Source organism: Phycodurus eques, chromosome 1, assembly GCF_024500275.1.
Source record: "Phycodurus eques isolate BA_2022a chromosome 1, UOR_Pequ_1.1, whole genome shotgun sequence".
In the NCBI taxonomy this organism is placed as follows: domain Eukaryota; kingdom Metazoa; phylum Chordata; class Actinopteri; order Syngnathiformes; family Syngnathidae; genus Phycodurus; species Phycodurus eques.
The window spans coordinates 2,101,940-2,121,436 of record NC_084525.1 but is presented as its reverse complement, the minus strand read 5'-3'; the positions used below and the strand labels follow the sequence as shown (position 1 = coordinate 2,121,436).

The following is a 19,497-nucleotide window of genomic DNA, read 5'->3' as shown; positions in this document are numbered from 1 at the left end:
GCATATGTCTGTGTCAGGCCTGAAAATGTCTTATTTGTCACAGACTCATGAGTTCTATAAAATTAAGGAAAGTCTTTCAAATTCGTAATGGGGAGCGGGGTTAATTTAACACTTATTTGGGCTGAATCTCTAGCTTCTTTCATATAGATTCCATAAAATAGTTGCAACCTGGCGGCACGGTGGACGACTGGTTAGAGCGTCAGCCTCACAGTTCTGAGGACCCGGGTTCAATCCCCGTCCCCGCCTGTGTGGAGTTTGCATGTTCTCCCCGTGCCTGCGTGGGTTTTCTCCGGGCACTCCGGTTTCCTCCCACATCCCAAAAACATGCATGAATTGGAGACTCTAAATTGCCCGTAGGCATGACTGAGTGCGAATGGTTGTCTGTTTCGATGTGCCCTGCGATTGGCTGGCAACCGGTTCAGAGTGTACCCCGCCTCCTGCCCGATGACAGCTGGGATAGGCTCCGGCACGCCCGCAACCCTAGTGAGGAGAAGTGGCTCAGAAAATGGATGGATGGATGGGTAGTTGCAACCTCCAATTCTCCTAATGGATTTGGTATTGCACATCTTCCACTACTTCTTACAAAAAGTTATGGATAGTCTGCTTTCGGGGGAAATTTCAGGATGAACCTAAAATGCACTAACCTTTACAGGTGAGCTTAATTACACCTTCACTGAACTTCTGAATGCATTTGTCAATGTCAAAAACTGTTCCAATATTTCAGTTCTTTTTTTCACCCAAATTGCCGTTCTGTAATGGAATTTTTTTTAAAAATAATGTTTTAAATATAAATGAATATAAAAATAGACCAAGTCATAATTTTTTTACATTAATGTAAAAATTATTTTTGAATTCCAAAATTGCTGATGTACGTTTTTGTATGCATGTGTTTTTACACTTTTACAGTTTACAAGTTGGGCATATCCCGCCCCGCAATACTGCTGGGCCAAAAGTGAATCCGACTTGCGTTAGATTAGAACTGGTGGATCTAGTGGGCAATTTCCGGCCGGTGTTTGGTCGTCTCCTCTTCTACCTCGCTAGGCAGCGCACCCCCACACTTTTTCAGAGCAGTGAAATGCCTGAATTTCAGAAGGCAATGCTGTCATAATACTGACCTGTGCTTTGACCACACACACACAAGCAACCGCCGATGGATTCCATCGCATTACCACTCGTGTGGCGGCAGTTTGACATCGCCAAACAGAAATACATCCATACCCACGTTGACAACTTAGCCACTTATTATCAGAACTTTATGCTGGTAATGGTGTTAGCTAAAACTAATCCGTGGTACTGCAGCTCTGCTTATCTTTTGACGTTGGCTGAGAAACATGGGGTGGTTATGTTAACTAGTCCCAGTTTTGCGACAGTGGGGCAGAAAGACTCTCTCACTGGCATTTTCAGAAATGGACCGATTTAATTTTCTGCTTGATGGGTGGACAGGCACTCACAAGACTCAACCGTAAGGGCAAAAAAATGTAAATGTTCCTTATGTCCACATATTTAATACAACAAATATAAATGTTGGTCTTGATTGTGTACAGAATACTCAATAGGGTGAGTATGGACACAAGATTAGGAGTCACTATTACAGTAATTAGAACTTGGAGGCGGTAATTACAAAAACTCATATCGTGTAAGATTTTACACATCTGAATATATGCAAGCAATGTTTGTTTTACAACATGAGGATACATCGTTGCTGTCTGATGAGGATCATGTATTTCCACATTTTGTCATCCGATAACATGAGAAATATAAAAACGAGCATAGGGAAGCACCCATCGACTTCAACTTTCCCCCCTTCGTTAATCTTTGGTACCACCCAAATAAATTGTGAGTTCAGAGCGGTGGATCTCAGTCTTCTTTATGCTTGATTTGGAGTTTTGGACTGCAGACCAGCGTGCCCACCACTCCCTGAGCTCAGTTGGCCCAGTGGGCCGGCGCTCCTTTATCTGACTAGGAGGAAATAAAGCAGAAGTGTTGAAATTTCTTCTGGGCGGCCACTTCCTGTCACTATTTACATCCAGTTCTGTCTCAAATAGCTGCCAATTTGAGCCCCTTGTCGGATTGTCGTCAGCAGCGTGTCGGCGCTCTTTGGCGTCAACATTGTGAGTGCCACGCAAGTCCAGTTTTTGCATGTTGGTCTTGTATTCCTCCAGTTTGGCCTTGCAGTCCACAATCTTAGCTTTCATTTCATGGAACTGATCCTGCAAATCTCTCTCAAACACTTCTTCTGCCTTTAATTCATTCTCCCAGAACCACATCTGCTCCATCTCGTCTTCAATCAGCTTCCGCTCTTCTCTGGTCCGCTCGCTTTCCTCCAGCTCTAACATCTCCTTGTCTACACCCTCCATCTGGACCTGGAGCTTTTGAAGGTAACTTAGCTGGCATATGATAGTTTCTCTTAAAAGATTCTTCTCTGCTTCATTGTTTGAATCTGAGATGCTGTTGAGTTTTTCTCCCTGTGTTTTCGAGTTTTTTTCTTTAACCTTCTGCTGAGTTCCCATGCAGCAAGATGTTTGATCCAAGTCCAACTTTGAGTTTCTGTGACCTCGAACTTGGCTCTGATCACGTGGACTCTTTCTCACAGAAGAAAGTGTGACACTCAGAAAATGTTTATTTTTTCCAGTCTTCTTGGTGCTATCTTTATCACATGCGGTACTATAAACCTGCGTTTTTCCCAGGTTCTCCAGCCATTCCCAAGCCTCTTCCATGAAGGTCAGGGACTTTCTTTTGGGTCTTTTCAAGTGCTCATGGTTCTGATCCGTGTCCCGCCTCAAGCAGGACAGCGGAAAGCTCTCGCGATGCAAATTCAGCGACCCGCTACGACGCCACACTCTAGTGCTGGCTTCTTTCCTTCGCAGTGGCGGACAAGGCTGGTGTCGACCCACTTTGGCCCGGCTCATTTCGTCGCAAACTAAAGGCCCGCTGTGGAGCAATGTGAGCTGGACCTCCTTGGCGTGTTCCCCATACTTTCTGAGCATCTCCAGGGGGCGCTCATCTGGTGCCATGCACCTTTCAAAGTCTTTGAAGGTCTCGCGTAACACGTAGCGCCCCGGCTGGCCTAAATGAAAATTATGACAGGGTTTTGTTGTCAGGTATGTGAGGTAATACAAATAAATGAATACCCCCCACCATTTCGGCACGTACCCAGGGCTTGAGCCAACACAGTGACCACCTCTTGGCATGTTGTCTCATCTGTAACTCCACAAACTAAGCGTGGCAGACTATCCACAGACACTTTGATTTCCATCACACCCAATCTGATAAGAAAAAAACATTTTTTAAAAAGGAGCCAAAACATATAGGGGCATACTTTGTGAATATTTACATTCACTGTATTCTGGTAATCATTACACCCGATGTAAGTTTGAGTTCAGTTCAACACAATTTTGTTCGTGTAGTGCCAATTTACTAAAAACGGAGAAGACTTAGGACCATGCGTCTCATACAACTACAGGGCAACTTCCAATTGTGGAGGATACTACGCAGTACAATACATTGGTCTACAATCAGGTTCCAGTAACAAGGTCAGATCAAATAAAGTCCTATCCCATGTTGAAAAGCTCAAGTACTGTTCAACACAATGTGAATGGAGGAGACCTGTGTCCTGCCCTAAAAAAACCCAACAACAACTCACTGGGAATACAACAATCAAATAACTGAATCCCTTAAAATACCCACAATTGAGGACCTGAGTTTTCAAGTACAGCATTTGTAAATACAGTTCATCAAGGGTCCTACCCGTTCGTCCTGCTTGTGGTAAAGATGATCGGACCTGACTGCTGGGCTAAGCGATCTGCTTGGGAGGGGGAAAAAAAACAGCCCAATTAAGAGTAATTAGAACTCCCAAACGGCCGAAAGGCGGGCTACGATCCCACCCATATTATTACGTTCGCTGACTTTTCTTCCCCTCTTTAATTTGATGACGTTACTTTTGCAGATTGTTGTCAAATTTACTCCCCCCTCCTTTAGTTATTTAGTTTACCATCAAAATGAATCCTCCTCGTCCTCCTGGCTTTTTCTATCAACTCCTCCACACAGGAGCTCCATCAGTGACCATCGGTTTCCTGGACCTTCTCGCCTTCATGTATTGGCTCAGGCAGTAGATTGGCTGTTTTGATCTTTGCTCTCAACGTGACCATGTTGAAGTGTCCTTGAGCAAGAAACTGAACTTGTTGCTCCTGATGCTTTGTCATCAGTAAGTGAATGAAGATACTTTGTTAAAGCAATTTGTAAAAGGTAGGAAGGCACTGAACAGTTGAAAGCCCATTTATCATTGTTTAGTACAAGTATAAAAGGCTCCAATTTGTCTCATCCACAGGAAGACAAAAAAAACTAGTTTACTGTTGTCAGTCATGCTTTTTTGTTTACGGTAGACTGAGATTGTAAAAAGGCCGGGCCGACTGTAATTGCTTCAAGTCCAGCAGTCTCAATGCAGCAAGTGGCTTACTTTAATCCTCCCATATTGTTGCCATGTTTGAGTGTATTGGCCTCAAGTCCCTATTTGTATGTGGGCTCCTTCTAGTGGACACAAAAGAATTGATACCAAATTGTGCCTTCACACTGGACGCAAGTTGAACTATTCACACGACATGCTCGCATATAAAGTCAATTCAAATGTGCAAATTTGTGCCGGGCGACTCGACCCGAGTCAAACAAACACATTTCTGTCTTTGCCGATTCACAGGAGTTGAAAAATGTCAACTCGAGCAACAAATTCGCATGAGGCTGCGTCACGACAGCCAATCCGTGATGAGAATATCGTACCTGACACACACGACACAATATCTTGAGTTGCTGAGCAGAACAATGGAGGATAAAATTGTCATCGCTGTTTGTGGACACGCAAAACTCGTTGATAACTCCTGCTACCGGGACCGTCTGAAAAAAGAGCAGGCCTGGAGAATGGTGAGCAAGGAAGATGGCGTATCTGGTCGTAAGCATGTTTACTTGTTTACAGCTCTGTCTGGTGTACTTTACTGTGAACCGAGCTAGCAATAGCATCAGCCAAAGGAAGGACAACGCCCGCCCACTGGTGATACCAACACGGACTGCAGCGCAGTGTTCAAAGAAATTGTGTCTTCTGGTTACATTTGGTGTGTACAAAACTAATACATACTGCAGGGGGGGGGGGCACCGTATGGCCAGCAGCTGTTGGCTATTCGAGGGGGAGGGCGATGAGGTAACGTGATAGGGGGCAACTTGGACACCTCCAGCTAGCTCCATGTTGCCATGTAAACCTCATGTCCAGCAGCTCTGTGTCCACTTTGGCAACCGGTTAGATCTGCTGCCAAGCCCTTCACGCCTTCAGGCGTCAGTATCATGAGAACCCACTAAGATCAGATATTCGATAACCACGATTTGTTGTTGTTGGATGAGAATTTTTATGGAGCGGCCCAACAGCCAAGACTGGAAATGCTGGAGCCATCTCAAGTGTCAAGATAGTTGTATCATACTTAATTCACTCCGGTTAAACAGTTGGTAGCACAATAAATACTGTATTTGCTAATCGGAAGTGTATTTCTGAGGTTTGCACCAACTGGTTTTTTTTTTTGTAACTTGATCTCTTTAACTTGTTCAACCATAAACTGAACTTTGACATTTCAGCTCACGTTCCCTAAAAATAGAAGTCTTGCTGACTAACTTCACGCTCCAATGTCTTATGATGGATGGAGCAACAGAGGCGTGTTGCATAAATCACCAATATCGGGTGTTTCGAGCCACACGGGATGTGACTTGAAACGGTAGTCGTCGTGCTTTTAATATCAATATATAATTTAATATATTTAATATCTTAAGGGTGGCTGTTTTATTTTCAGTGGTTCACTTTTTGCACTTGCGAGACCTTTAAAAAGTGACAAACATTCGGCACATTTTGGGTGAGTCATTTTTTTGTCGTGGGCCTTCATCAATAAAGTTTGGACTTTCTAATGGCCCAAATTTATAGTTTGTAGAATTAAGAATGTCCACCAGCGACCCCAAAATGAGATTGTGTTCAACTTTACAGCATCCGCTCTCGTTGGAAGTGTAAATCAAAACATTTAGTACTTCATTTTGGTTTTAGTTTTAGATATGACCTGGCAATCAGAGCCCTTGGAGTTTTCCCCAGCCCTGCTTGGGTTGTTCATTCATTCATTTTCCTCCGCTTATCTGAGGTCCGGTCGCGGGGGCAGCGGGCTCAGCCGGGAAGCCCAAACTTCCCTCTCCCCAGCCACTTCTTCCAGCTCTTCCGAGGCGTTCCCAGGCCAGCCGAGAGACACGGTCTCTCCAGCGTGTCCTGGGCCGTCCCCGGGGTCTCCTCCCAGTGGGACGTGCCCGGAACAACTCAGCCGGGAGGCGTCCTAATCCGATATCCCAGCCACCTCATCTGGCTCCTCTCGATGCGGAGGAGCAGCGGCTCTACTCTGAGATCCTCCCGGATGACCGAGCTTCACACCCTCTCTCTAAGGGAGAGCCCGGACACCCTGCGGAGGAAACTCATTTCGGCCGCTCGTATCCGGGATCTCGTTCTTTGGGACACGACCCGCAGCTCGTGACCGTAGGAGAGGATGGGAACGTAGATCCACCGGTAAATTGAGAGCTTAAGCTATCGGTTTAGCTCCCTCTTTACCACAACGGACCGATACAAAGTCCGCATCACTGCAGACGCCGCACCGATCCGCCTGTCGATCTGCCGTTCCGTTCTTCCCAAGATACTTGAACTCCTCCACTTGGGGCGGGAGCTCATCCCCAACCCAGTGAACCCAGCTGCGCCAGTGAGAGTTGGAGATCACGGCTCGATGAAGCCAACAGAACCACATCATCTGCAAAAAGCAGAGACGCGATACTGAGGCCACCGAACCGGACCCCCTCGACGCCTCGGCTGCGTCTAGAAATTCTGTCCCATAAAAGTTATGAACAGATTTGGTGTTGTCTGACTTGTTTCCTCACCGGAAACGAGTCCGACTTACTGCCAGCGATGCGGACCAAACTCTCGACTCCGGTCGTACAGGGACCGGAGCCCGTATCAGGGGGTTCGGTACCCCATACTCCCGAAGCACCCCCCGCAGGACCACCCGAGGGACACGGTCGAACGCCTTCTCCAAGTCCACAAAACACATGTAGGCTGGTTGGGCGAACCCTCGCGGACCCTGCCGAGGGTGAAGAACTGGTCCGCTGTTCCACGGCCGGGACGAAAACCACACTGCTCCTCCTGAATCTGAGGTTCGACTTCCCGACGGACCCTCCTCTCCGGCGCCCCTGAATAGACCTTACCAGGGAGGCTGAGGAGTGTGATCCCGCTGTGGTTGGAACACACCCTCCGGTCGGACCACCACCCCAGACTGCCAATCCAGAGGCACTGTCCCCGATGTCCACGCGATGTTGCAGAGGCGTGTCGACCGGGACAGCCCCACGACATCCGGAACCCACACGTGTCAAACTCGAGGCCCGCGGACCGCGACCGGCCCAACGCATTATTTGATGTGGCCTGAGAAAGTAAGTCATGTTTGTCAAGTTCCATGATTCTTGCCGAAAGCTGTAGCAAAAATTCATTTCAAAATGATCACATGTAATAAAGGGCGGTGTAAATTTGCTTTGAAATCCAGGAAATGGTCCATGTAACAGACCTTACTTACTCAGTGAATGCCATTTTAAATGCAATAATTAGCGTACCGTGAGGGTCACATGGACAACAATTATGTATTTAAAACCCGCATAGAGCACTGGTTCTCAAAGGTATGGTGCGCGCTCCCTCTAGTGGTGCCTGAAAGAATCCAAATTCAAGGTTCAAATTGAATGTTCCAGCGGTTTCAGCTCTTTTTTTTTTTAAAATACAGCGCAGCACTTTTCAGTTGTATTTAGCTTTTAAGTACAATACACTTGTATTTAATCATGTCAGAATGTTTTCAAACATTTGAGTTATCATTTTTATCTAACTCAATGTGCAATACATTTGATTCAGCAAGTTCAGTTTTGTATGTTCTATATTTAAGCACAGTGTGAATGTTCCAACTGTGCAAAATATTAAATGCGCTTTTTAGGAATAAAACCTGCGCCTCATTTTTGATGAACACTTGGGCCGGCGACGCTACTGTATTATTTCATTTTATTGGCTATTTTATTCAAAACCAGTTGTCTATTATTTTGTTGTGTATATGAAATATTAATATTAAAAATAATATTCCTAATAATAATTTGGCCCTCTGAGGGAAACCGTAAACTACAAAGTATGCGTTTGCCACCCATTTCTAACCACTCAGCCGCCACGCGTACATCTGATCAACACTATTATAATAATAATTAAGAATAAGAATCGGATTATGTCAACAAGCGCAACATTCCTCCTTGGATGTAATCCAAATAGCCTTGAGTTTACATTTTTGGGGGGGTCACCATAATCAACGATACACCGAAGAAAAATGTGAATTTTTACGTCTGAATTGATGTACATCAGTTGCATAGGATTAAAATGTGTTCAACTGAGACGATTGGATTATTTTGGCGGAAAAGAGGTGAAAATGACATCAGCGTACCTCGATTAATCGTGTGTCCCCGGTGTACTAATGAATATAACGTCTGAGTAATGTAAAAAAAAAAAAAAAAAAAAAGAATTACAAGGGCATACTGTACCTGCTTTTCAAGAGTTCCAACTAATTGCTGTGTTTTTGTTTAATTTGGGGGGGGGGGGGGGTCATTTGACTGCCTTTTGCCAACTTCAAAGCGTATGATGATTCCCCCCCCCCCCTCCACCAGCCTCCCCCTCCCCCCCCCTGACGCGCGTCTTTGTAACGCGCGCGAGTTCTGAGGGCGCGTGGGCCACGCCAACTGAAAATAGAGGCGCGCGACCCTCTTGCGTGCGTGCGTGCGTACGTGCGTGCGTCCGGTGGCGGCGGCGATGCGCGGGTCTCGACTCGGCCTGCACATTTTTTTCGGGCTCAGCGGATTCCGGGTACGTGCGCGCCCCCCCCAGGAGTCTCATATTGCCGTAAGCCAGCACTTGGACTGCGCGCCACAGTGGTCCAAGTGGCCGACCGCCCCTCTTCATTCACTCCCGGAGAGACGCACACGAAGCGAGTCGCCATGCCGAAAGTTCTGGTGCCGGGTGAGTGTGGGCAACGTGCGCCAACGCGGAACAGCACAACGTGGACGACACGGTGCATGTAGAAATGCTATTCAAGTGTTCTGCGGGGACTGGGGAGGTCAGAAAAATGGAATTGAGCCCTCGTCGTCTTTTGAATGCATATGTCAGAGGTCACGCCTGTGCTGTGTTGTATATTAGCAACAACAGCTCAGATAACAAAGTGCAGGTTCTAACTTTAGAAGGCTGCTTCATTGTGCACAATGTTGAGAGTCAACCATGCATGTTATGGTGTTGGCAAACTTTTCTTCTTCCTCCAGTGCTTTTAAAATGTGTGTGTGTGTGGGGGGGGGGGGTGAATAGCTGGTGTGCCACCAAACACCGAGGTAGACAACATATAAGGAAAACCGTAGCACTCTCTTGTTGTGGAAATCTTGTATCGTAATTTGTATCGGTCAAATGTGCCCAAAAGATGCACAACCGAAAGGAGTTCAAGCGAAATGAAACATTAAACAAAGTTGGATGTCATTGGAAGACACTTCGTAGAAAGCCACTGCTGTCCCCAAAACCAATGAAAATGTGCAAAAAGAGCACCCGGATGTTCCACAGCACCGGTAAACTATTGTTTAGACAGAAGAAACACACGATGCTGTTTTTGGTGGGGGGAAAAAAGCACAGTACACCAATATGATGAAAGGGTCATCATGGTTCGGGACTGCTTTGTTACCGCAGGACCTGGACGCATCGTGATCATCGCCGCCAAAATGAATTCCCCAAGACGTTATGTAGGAGAATGTAAGAGGACTTTTCTGCCAATCGAGCCTTGGCAGAAGATGAGTGATGGAACACGACAAAAACCCAAAGCTCAGAAGTCCATCAACAATAGAGTGGTCGCCCAGTCAGAGTCCTGACTGCAACCTGATTGAGATGCTGTGGCACGACCTCGAGGAAACAATTTTGTAAAGGGGAATCGTCCATTTAAAAAAAACCAAAACAACAAAAAAACCCTGGACATGGTGCAGGTCTGATCTGCAACTCCAGGGATATCTGAAGGGGTTTTCTGAAGGTAGGGAACCTATTGAGCAACAGTGGAAATCTTAATAAGAGTTACAATCCATGTCTTGTCTTTTCCCACTAAAAACCCAAAGCACAAGACGTCTTTACTCACATGACTTAACACTTACAAAAAAATATTTTTTAAAGATCTTTTTTTTTTTTTTTTTATTCCACAAGCAATTTGCACGAAACAATAAATAAAGAAATAAAAAAGTGAATGAATCTACTTGACTATTTGGAAAAACAAGAGTTCTGAAAGTGTACTTGTTTCAGTCCATCCATCCATTTTCCGAGCCAGCCAATCGCAGGGCACATAGAAACAAACAACCATCCGGACACACGTTGACACCTACGGGCAATTTAGAGTCGTCAATTAACCTAGCATGCGTGTTTTGGGGGGATTATATGTGAAAAATAGCAACAAAAACATTTGGAGACGCGTGCCTTTTAGATATTCAACACGAATAATGTTTGGGTTTCCCGCATTAAAAATTTGGCGGCCATCAAGTTTCAACCATAATTGCTTTTTTGGGATAATGACCCGCATCATGTCGTCACGGTCTCTATTCCTGATTCATTATGTGTGAAATGAGAACGATAACATTTCTCTCTGTTTTTACAACTCCCTTCTTTCTCGAACTCTGGGCGGTGGTGGTGCTGCTCTTGCCGGCGATGATCAGGTCGCCGTAGTAAGTATGCAGAGTGAGGCGTGGGCCGGCCCCTTTGGCCACACGGCCCACAGCGGAATGGTCGTAGACGAGCGCGTGCCGGCCGCCGCTTCATCCGTTGCGGCCGTCGTGCTGTGCGTCGTCCTTCTTTTCTCCCCGCTTAGTTAGACCTTTTATCGTGTCATCTTTGCCCTCGTCTTGATCGTGTCTGACCAGCGTCTGATCACAATATTGCTCGACGGGATTGCAATAGCCCCTTTTTTGTTGTCGTGCTCGCATGACGCTATGAGCGACGTTGCGGCATTGCTACGCGCTCGCCGGCAACGCTGCCATTGCTGTCCTCCAGAGACCGATGACAAGATGCGGGCCTTCGCCGAGCAGATCTTTGCATCGGAGACCAAAGGCGAGGAGATCCGAGATGAGATCTCCGTCTTCGACGTGCCCGAGGACTGTCCCATCCTCCACCAGGAAATGGCGCACCACTTGCATGCTGACGACGATCCTGAGAAGCGGTGAGTTTGTTGGGGAGAATTGTTTGCGGGTTGGGAACACGCTCCCACTTTTCTCACAGTACTTGAGCAACAACGTCCCCTTAAATTTGGATAAATGTGACAATGCTACTCGAAGTGGACCGATGGTTTTTCCAGAGCCAATGCCGATACTGATCATTATTAGTCGAGGAGGCCGATAACCGATATTTGGAGCCGATATTCATTTGCAGTCAAAGGGGAAATATTGGCGACCGAATTTCGATGAATACAAACGCTAACATTTAACATCGTCTTAAAGTCTTAAAGTATATGTTTATTCAACGGCTTTTCAGATGAGCAGGATGTTAGTTTTTTTTTTTAAATCTTATACAATCCGAACACAAACTGCTGGGAGCTCCCCGACTCAGCATCATGTCTTATAAAGTTAGATGGGGGGGGGAGTGTTTTCAGATGCTACATAGTTAAAAATAGCCTTCAGCAACACGTCAAATATCGCTCGGCTCTTAACGTGACCAGGGACGTATTGATTATTAATTCTACACCCCGTCCACAGCAAGAGGCGCTTTCGTACCGGTGCCCAGAAGACCGCTGCGCCGGCCGGGTCAGTGGAGGTGGACACGCCCGCCTACCTGGAAGTACCGGACTTCCAAAGAGTGGCCATCATTGGGGACTACGCTTCTGGGGTACTGTCCTCCAATCTATTCACCTTCTGCGCTTGCCAAAAACTAGCCAGATAAAAACAGTACCTCCGTCCGGGTTTGAACGTTTGGAATTTGAGTGAATGACGACCAGCTAACATCTTATAGTAGCTTCTGCAAAAGGCGATATACTGTACTTTTTAGTTCTTTTTTTTTTTTTCTGAGCCGCTCAGGTAAAAATCCAAATGAAATTCGTACTTGTGCAGTCATTTTCTTAATCTGTGATATTGACTAACGAACATGTTCAATATGCCAAACTGATCTGATCGGGATCTGATCCAAATGAAACTGGATTTGGCATTGTAGCTTCTCATCCTGCAATTTGGGATGAAATAAAAGAGTAACTTAACAGAGCTATGCTTTTTCTTTACATTTACAACAGTAACTGTTGCAATTTTGTTTCTTTTTTACATTTGGGGGGTTGTTACCCAACATTTAAGGCTGTCTTTGGAAATCGACGCAAAATACAATCACAACCCAAACAAGCGCTCCTATCAACCTACATGGTGTGCACAGCATTTAATTGAAGGCTTTAGGTTTAAAAGGGCCAATTTTAAATTGCAGTGACTTTTTGCGTCTGCCGTCCGAGCTTCCTTCTCACCAGCAAGCAGGAGGTTCCGACGAACGGAGCTCACGTGAAAGTGTGCTGAGGTCAACTTTCATTTCTTTCTATCGGGGGGAAATCAGGATGCGTCGATTCTGCTTCAAACGATTTTAATACTTGAAATCGCGCGTGATTTAATAGTTAATATGTTGCAAACGTGTCAAAAAGCTGCGTGTTACCTCCGAGCCAATTTTTGTGGGTTTGTTTTTATGCGACCTCCTGTCATCATTGTTACAGATGTCTTATAGGGAAAATAAACACTACTGAAGTCATCAAAAATATAGCGACCGAAGAAAAGTTAGCAAGACATGCCTCACGCAACAACGTAACAACTAGTACAAATCGAAATGATGCTCCAACTGAACTCAGACTTGTATTTGACCTCTCTTCTGTCCAGGTTACCATGGACGACTTTGAGCTGTCTTGCAAAGGTCTGTACCGCGCGTTGTCCATCAGAGAGAAGTACATGAGGCTGGCCTACCAGCGTTTCCCGCGGACGGCTTCGCAGTACCTGCGCGAGATGGAGGGCGAGACCTTCGAGGTGGAGGACCAGGTGCAGCCCGGTGAGGACGATGTGCCGTCCGCGCTCATTCGCAACCTCTGCCACAGATCTAGATCCACTTGACTTGACAATATTGTCCGAATTGGTCATAGTTGAGTTCTTCCCTGGATTGTTTGGGAATTGAGACCCGTAGAGTCAGTTTGACACGGATGTAAGCTTCGAAGGCATACGGCAAACCTTTCTGGCTTCTTCTAAAGCATCTGCAGGGCGTTGGTGCTATTACATTCTATATGTGGCGCATTGTTGAACAGTCCCACACTTTTTTCTTTCTTTTCCTTTCAGTCTTCACCCCCCCCCCGAAGAACGACGAAGACCCATTCGATAACGCGGATCTGCCGGAGAATCTGGGCTACGTTGCTCGAATGAGGGAAGGTCTCATCTACGTGTATAATGACGCCGAAGCCGCGGACAAACATCAGCCCAGGGACGTGCCGTGCGCCAACTACGCCACCTTCATTGACGACATGAACTTCCTCATCGCTCTCATTGCGCAGGGGCCCATGTGAGGCTTTTCCCGACGGGGCTGGTCTCCGCATTTGAACGACGGGAGCCAAAAGCTTTCTCGGTTCACTCTGGTGACCAATCGCTCGTGACTAAATTGGGAGCAACCATTTGAAGCGGCAGTATTTAAGGATGAGAATGAAGTCAAAAGGATTAGAAAGCTTTCACTGCCCACATAGAAAGTTCAAGTTCAGTCCCTGTTCAAATCAAGTTCAGACGTTCTAGTAGGCTTTTCCTGACACTTCCTTCCTCCATTGACGTGACTGCTCCTCTGTTTTCAGCAAGACCTACACTCACCGTCGTCTGAAGTTCCTCATGTCCAAGTTCAACGTGCACGAGATGCTCAATGAGATGGAGGAGATGAAGGAGCTGAAGAAGAACCCCCACAGGGATTTCTACAACTGCAGGAAGGTAAGCCGTCAACTTAGCAGGGCTTGCCTTGGCGCCGGACTTGTTACCCGTGCGACATGTGCCCCGTCAGGTGGACACCCACATCCACGCCGCCGCCTGCATGAACCAGAAACACCTCCTGCGCTTCATCAAGAAGTCGTACCGCGTGGACGCCGACCGTGTCGTGCACAGCCTGAAAGGCAAAGAGGTCACCATGAAGGAGCTCTTCGAGTCCCTCAACCTGCATCCGTACGACCTCACTGTGGACTCGCTGGATGTGCATGCAGTAAGTTACTGACGTCATACACCGTTGCCGGAAGGAGATGTTAGTCTGGATGTAATTATGGATTGTATCATTGGATATTGTGATGGCTGCATTTGATTCGTTTTTCACAGAGATTGCACAACGAAGAGAGGTGATGATGGTTTTGTAGTTTGAAAGAAACACACACAAAAGCATTACTCAGGATAGAGTCAACGTAAATACCAACGTTGGCCAGTCAGTTTTCAAACTTTGAATAGAAACTGAAATCAATGTTTTTCTTCTTCTTCTTCTTCTTCTTCAAAGGGCAGGCAAACCTTCCAGCGTTTCGACAAGTTCAATGCCAAGTACAACCCCGTGGGAGCCAGCGAGCTGCGTGATCTCTACCTGAAGACGGAAAATCACATCAACGGCGACTACTTCGCCACCATCATCAAGGTCGGAAATCTTCTTCCACCGTAATTATTCTCCACCGAGGATAATCGAGTCATCGGCACGTACTTTATCTCCACTGTGCGGCGGAGATCAAAAGTTGAAAGAAAAAAAATGTGAATTTTGATTTGAATGAAATTCCTCTTCCGAGTTTTCTGTAATTACTCTGGTACTTCACAAATGTAGACTCAATAACTTTCAGTGAGCTCGAGATGTTTTTTCATTGATCTAACTGATGATGATGATGATGATGATGATGATGATGATGATGATTTGGAACGGGAATGAGGAATTTCATCCAGAATGCCGCCTTTCTACCAAAATGTAAGCTTGCTTCTGTGAGAGTTGTCCCAGAAGTCCAAATTTGATCCACCGTAGCTTTCAACCACTAAAACGGGAATCTTAATGAAGAAATAATGATGGGCGCCATTTTTGGGGTGTCAAAATATATCCTCTACATTTAAAAAGTAATGGATACCAATCATATTCATTGTATTTTAACATTCAACAAAATAAAGATCTTCTACTTATTAACCATTATAGAAACACATGATTTTGGTCATTCCCACTCATCAGAGCATTTTGCGTTGCCTGCATTTGTTATTGCATTTTGGTTTTTCATCCTATCCTATGCGATCGTCTACATTTTTTTTGTCACTGCTTTTTGGAATAGTTGTGATGGAGCCCAGTGAACTCTGCCTAGCAACGTGTGCAAATAATGACCCGGACTTCCAAATTGCAGGAACATATTCATTTATTAGTGAGGTTTTATAACAGAGAGTCTGTGTGATTTGTAAAGGTGAGGTAAGAAGAGAAATTCAAAATATTAATCATTTAAAAAAGAAACGTAAGCGAGGACTGTAAGTCTTCACAATTAAAAGGTTGCCCCTAAGATTTTACTCTTCAAATGGTTCCACAATACTTGGCGTTGTTCGTTAAACACTGGAAAATTAAGAGCGCCAGTGTTTTCCGGCTTACCTGAATTGCCCCAAAATGTTTTACAAAGAGAAGTGACCTCCACATTCGCTCCTCGTCGCTCGTTTCAACAGGAAGTAGCCAGCGACCTGGAGGACGCAAAGTACCAGTATGCCGAGCCGCGTTTATCCATCTACGGCTGCGCGGCCAACGAGTGGACCAAACTGTCCAACTGGTTCGTCAAGCACAGGGTCTACTCCCCTCACCTCAAGTGGATGATTCAAATTCCCAGGATCTAGTGAGTCCTCTCTTTGTCATCAATCCCAGTTTGACGGCAGCTCGCCATCCTAATGCCTCCTTTTTTGCCTCTCTTCCACTCTAGCGACATCTTCAGAGGCAGGGACTTTGTGCCCCACTTTGGCCAGATGTTAGAGAACATTTTCCTGCCAGTGTTCCACGCCACCATTGACCCAAAGTCCAACCCCGAACTCAGCGTATTCCTCAAGCATGTGAGCGAGAAAGAAGTCAAAATGGATGGCTGCGTTAATCACGGCGTTTGAATTTCCGCAGAATTTGCATGCGAACGCTGAGGCTTACGAGAAGAAAGTTGTACGTTTCGCCGACACGGAATTCCATAGTCCTATTTTGGAAACGGGCGTGACTATTCCCTAACACTTCATTCGATTTGCGATGCGCTCGAATTATTCGGCCCGGCGACCCAACACGCGGCGGCGTGCGCAAAATGGCCGCGTCGGTCTGCGAGTCGCTCGAAATTCTCCTTCGGGAGCAGCTCGAAGCTTTGAACGAGCAGTTGCTTTCTGGCGTGCAGGTGACGGGTTTCGACAGTGTGGATGACGAGTCCAAGCACAGCGGTCACATGTTCTCCACGAAGAGCCCCAAACCGGAGGAGTGGGACATGGCTAAGAATCCTTCCTACACCTACTACATCTACTACATGTACGCCAACATCGCTGTGCTCAACCAACTGCGGAGGTCAGTGGCCTCAAGTCGATCCGTCCCGTCGATACCGGTTTGCATTCCTGACGAAAAAAGCGACGTTGGGCGTTCTGCGCTTCAGACGACGGGGGATGAACACGTTCATGTTCAGGCCTCATTGCGGTGAAGCGGGCGCCATCACCCATCTGTTGGCTGCCTTCATGACGGCCGACAACATCTCGCACGGCCTCAACCTCAAAAAGGTCAGCGGCGGCCCGGATGCCGACGTGCACGCGCTGTGCAATAATCGATCCCTATTCTCCAGCGGACACGAATTGAATTCAATTCAATGCACTGAATACAAATGTTTTTCATTCAAGTATTTCAAATATGTCAATGGTCCAAATGCTTTTCAAATCCCGCAAATAGATGCAGTCTGCGTGTCATACTTGGTTGACGTCTCCAAAAAGAAAGCTGCAAGTGTACACCGCAATCTGTGCTGGTGTATAAAAAGGCGAAATTGTACAAAACTACTCGAATACGTCTGGACCGAAGCGGACACGACTGCTAGCAGATTCACGTGGAGGATTCTCGGAAAGCTTTTCGCCACCACGACGAACAACGCATTCTCTTGCGATGTTCGAACGTTTGGAATGACAGCCGATGAGTGACGCGGCATATTGACCATTTGTGTCAAACCGTTGCAGATGTTTATTCGATGAACTGACGACAACGAGATTGTGGTGGTTGCACTACTTTCATAGAATTGGATTGGATTGGATTTTTAAATTGTTTTTTAATTTTTATTTTTTTTAAAAATGTGAATCAAAGTCAAATTAGGAAAGCAACTGCATTGAGGTCGTTCGACTTGCTCTGAAATGTTCTGAACGTATTCCTCAACCACCAGAGTCCGGTGCTGCAGTACCTGTACTACCTGACCCAGATCCCCATTGCCATGTCCCCTCTGAGCAACAACAGTCTGTTCCTGGAGTACGCCAAGAACCCTCTGCTGGAGTTCCAAAAGAAAGGCCTGGTGGTCTCTCTCTCCACCGACGACCCCATGCAGTTCCACTACACCAAGGTCTTGGCCATACACTGAACAAAATAAGCCAAATAGGAACGGTTCGCTATCTCATCCTGTCGAATTGTGTCTTACCTGCAGGAGCCTCTGATGGAGGAGTACGCCATTGCAGCGCAGGTGTTCAAGTTGAGCACCTGCGATATGTGCGAGATCTCCAGGAACAGTGTGCTGCAGAGCGCAATGTCGGACGAGGTAGCGCGACACGGCGATTGGATTCAAAATGAAACGCAAATGTTTTGAGTTTGGGTAGAGGCGGTGCACTGGCGCAAACATCAGGGTCGGAGTCTCGCTCACGCGGTCCGAAAACATACGGCTGATTGACAGGTTGTAAATTGTCTCGGCATTGACAGACCATTCGAAAGTGGAACCTCTTAAGGTCGACCGCACAAGCCAAATTATGGGAGTAGAAAATGTTCAGTTCCGTGGTCGCACTGTCGCTATCATAAAACCTTTATTAACTGCACAGGAAATGTTTGCGATAAGATTTTAAACATACTTAAATTTCATACGAGTGTCAAAAGAAGCATGCTAAGAAGATATAAAACACTCATTTTGGGCGACGAGCAAAGGCAATCATGCGTTCTCAAGTGCCAAAATAAGCCAACCACCGATGAAACACGCGACACCGCATACGGTGACGGCGACGGCGACCGTCTTGAAAGTGCGCAACTTTTGCTTCACAGTCGCATGTTGGCTTCCTCCATTTTTTTTCGCTGAAACACTCGCCGATTTGCTGTGTTTGGGCTCAGGCCAAAGCAATGAAAGTATCACTGCGGCGGCATCTTGGTTGCCAGAACTACGTTGCACTTAACCGAGGAGCTTCGGATCCTTGAATGGACTGGGCAAAAGTCGCAACAACAACGATAAAGTCGTGCTTTGCTGCCATCTTGTGGCATCCTGGTGCCAAGAAACTATTTTGAAGTGAGTTGAGGAGTTTAATTTCGACAAAAGTAGTTGTATTCTGCCATCTTGTGGCGTTTACGAACGTTTTTAGGGTGGGTCACTGATTTTCGTTATTCCCAGCCGCAGCCAACTGCTCACGCACGCTCAAATGATGCTCGCTGAACTGATTGAGGTTCGTACTCTTGAAAGTTTCGTGTAAGCGTACAGGCCCGTTTCCTCGAGAAGGCTGATCAAATTCCAAAATGTAGGGGCATTCAAATCCCATTTTCAATCGCGACTCGTCGATCCTGCGATTGACAGGTCATCGGTCCGAGGCGAACTCGGGCCTACCGTCTTCAATGACCCGGGAGTGACTCCATGTTGACTCGCCATTTAGTTTCAGTTTCCTTTTCTGTTGGACACGTGTCACACTGGCTATAAAGAGTATTAGAGCGGGTAGATTGTGAGCCTTCGCCGACGACTAAGCGTCTAAGAAAGAAAGTCTTTGTAAGATGACGTAACATGACTTTATACCCGTCGACGCCGAATGAATCGTTGTAACATCACCTTCGCTATGTTGTGTGGGCGCAGGAGAAGAGTCACTTCTTGGGTCAGAACTACCTGAAGGAGGGTCCGGAGGGCAACGACATCCGTAAGACCAACGTGGCCCAGATCCGTATGGCGTACCGCTATGAGACCATCTGCTATGAGCTGAACCTCATCAAGGAGGGTCTGAAGGCCGAATGAAACAATCTCACAAATGCTGCGCGTGAAAACCAAAGGCTATTAGTTTTCACTCAAAGCGCTGACGATGTTTCATCTGGCGACTGTTGATGATTGACAGCACTGTAATGTACTGTGTGTGCATTGTTGGTTTCATCACAGATAAAAGCACATTAAAAGGAGATTCCGATCAAAAAAAAAAAAAAAAAAGTCTGTCGGTGATGTTTCCAGT

At 46.3% G+C, this 19,497-nt stretch overlaps 2 protein-coding genes across 3 annotated transcripts; one reads left to right on the top strand and one right to left on the bottom strand.

Annotated features, from left to right (window-relative positions):
- Positions 1-1,501: 1,501 nt before the first annotated feature.
- Positions 1,502-3,779, bottom strand: rassf11 (Ras association domain family member 11). Its single transcript, XM_061672038.1, has 3 exons — positions 3,748-3,779; positions 3,154-3,266; positions 1,502-3,067 (listed from the first exon to the last, which is right to left on the bottom strand). Exons 2-3 carry the CDS (start codon positions 3,254-3,256, stop codon positions 1,809-1,811), a joined length of 1,362 nt encoding a protein of 453 aa, XP_061528022.1. The 5' UTR covers positions 3,257-3,266; positions 3,748-3,779; the 3' UTR covers positions 1,502-1,808.
- Positions 1,987-19,448, top strand: ampd1 (adenosine monophosphate deaminase 1 (isoform M)). 2 transcript variants are annotated; one of them, XM_061672011.1, is made up of 16 exons: positions 1,987-2,111; positions 2,260-2,378; positions 11,135-11,300; positions 11,833-11,962; positions 12,979-13,144; positions 13,426-13,645; positions 13,926-14,055; positions 14,126-14,320; positions 14,603-14,734; positions 15,778-15,941; positions 16,026-16,152; positions 16,473-16,636; positions 16,722-16,842; positions 17,487-17,660; positions 17,742-17,852; positions 19,134-19,448. In XM_061672011.1, the coding sequence occupies exons 3-16, from the start codon at positions 11,149-11,151 to the stop codon at positions 19,287-19,289; spliced, it is 2,142 nt and encodes a 713-aa protein (XP_061527995.1). In that variant the 5' UTR covers positions 1,987-2,111; positions 2,260-2,378; positions 11,135-11,148; the 3' UTR covers positions 19,290-19,448. The 2 variants fall into 2 exon arrangements, with proteins under 2 accessions (XP_061527995.1, XP_061527986.1); XM_061672002.1 differs by lacking the exons at positions 1,987-2,111; positions 2,260-2,378 and adding an exon at positions 9,010-9,088.
- The last annotated feature ends 49 nt before the right edge of the window (positions 19,449-19,497 follow it).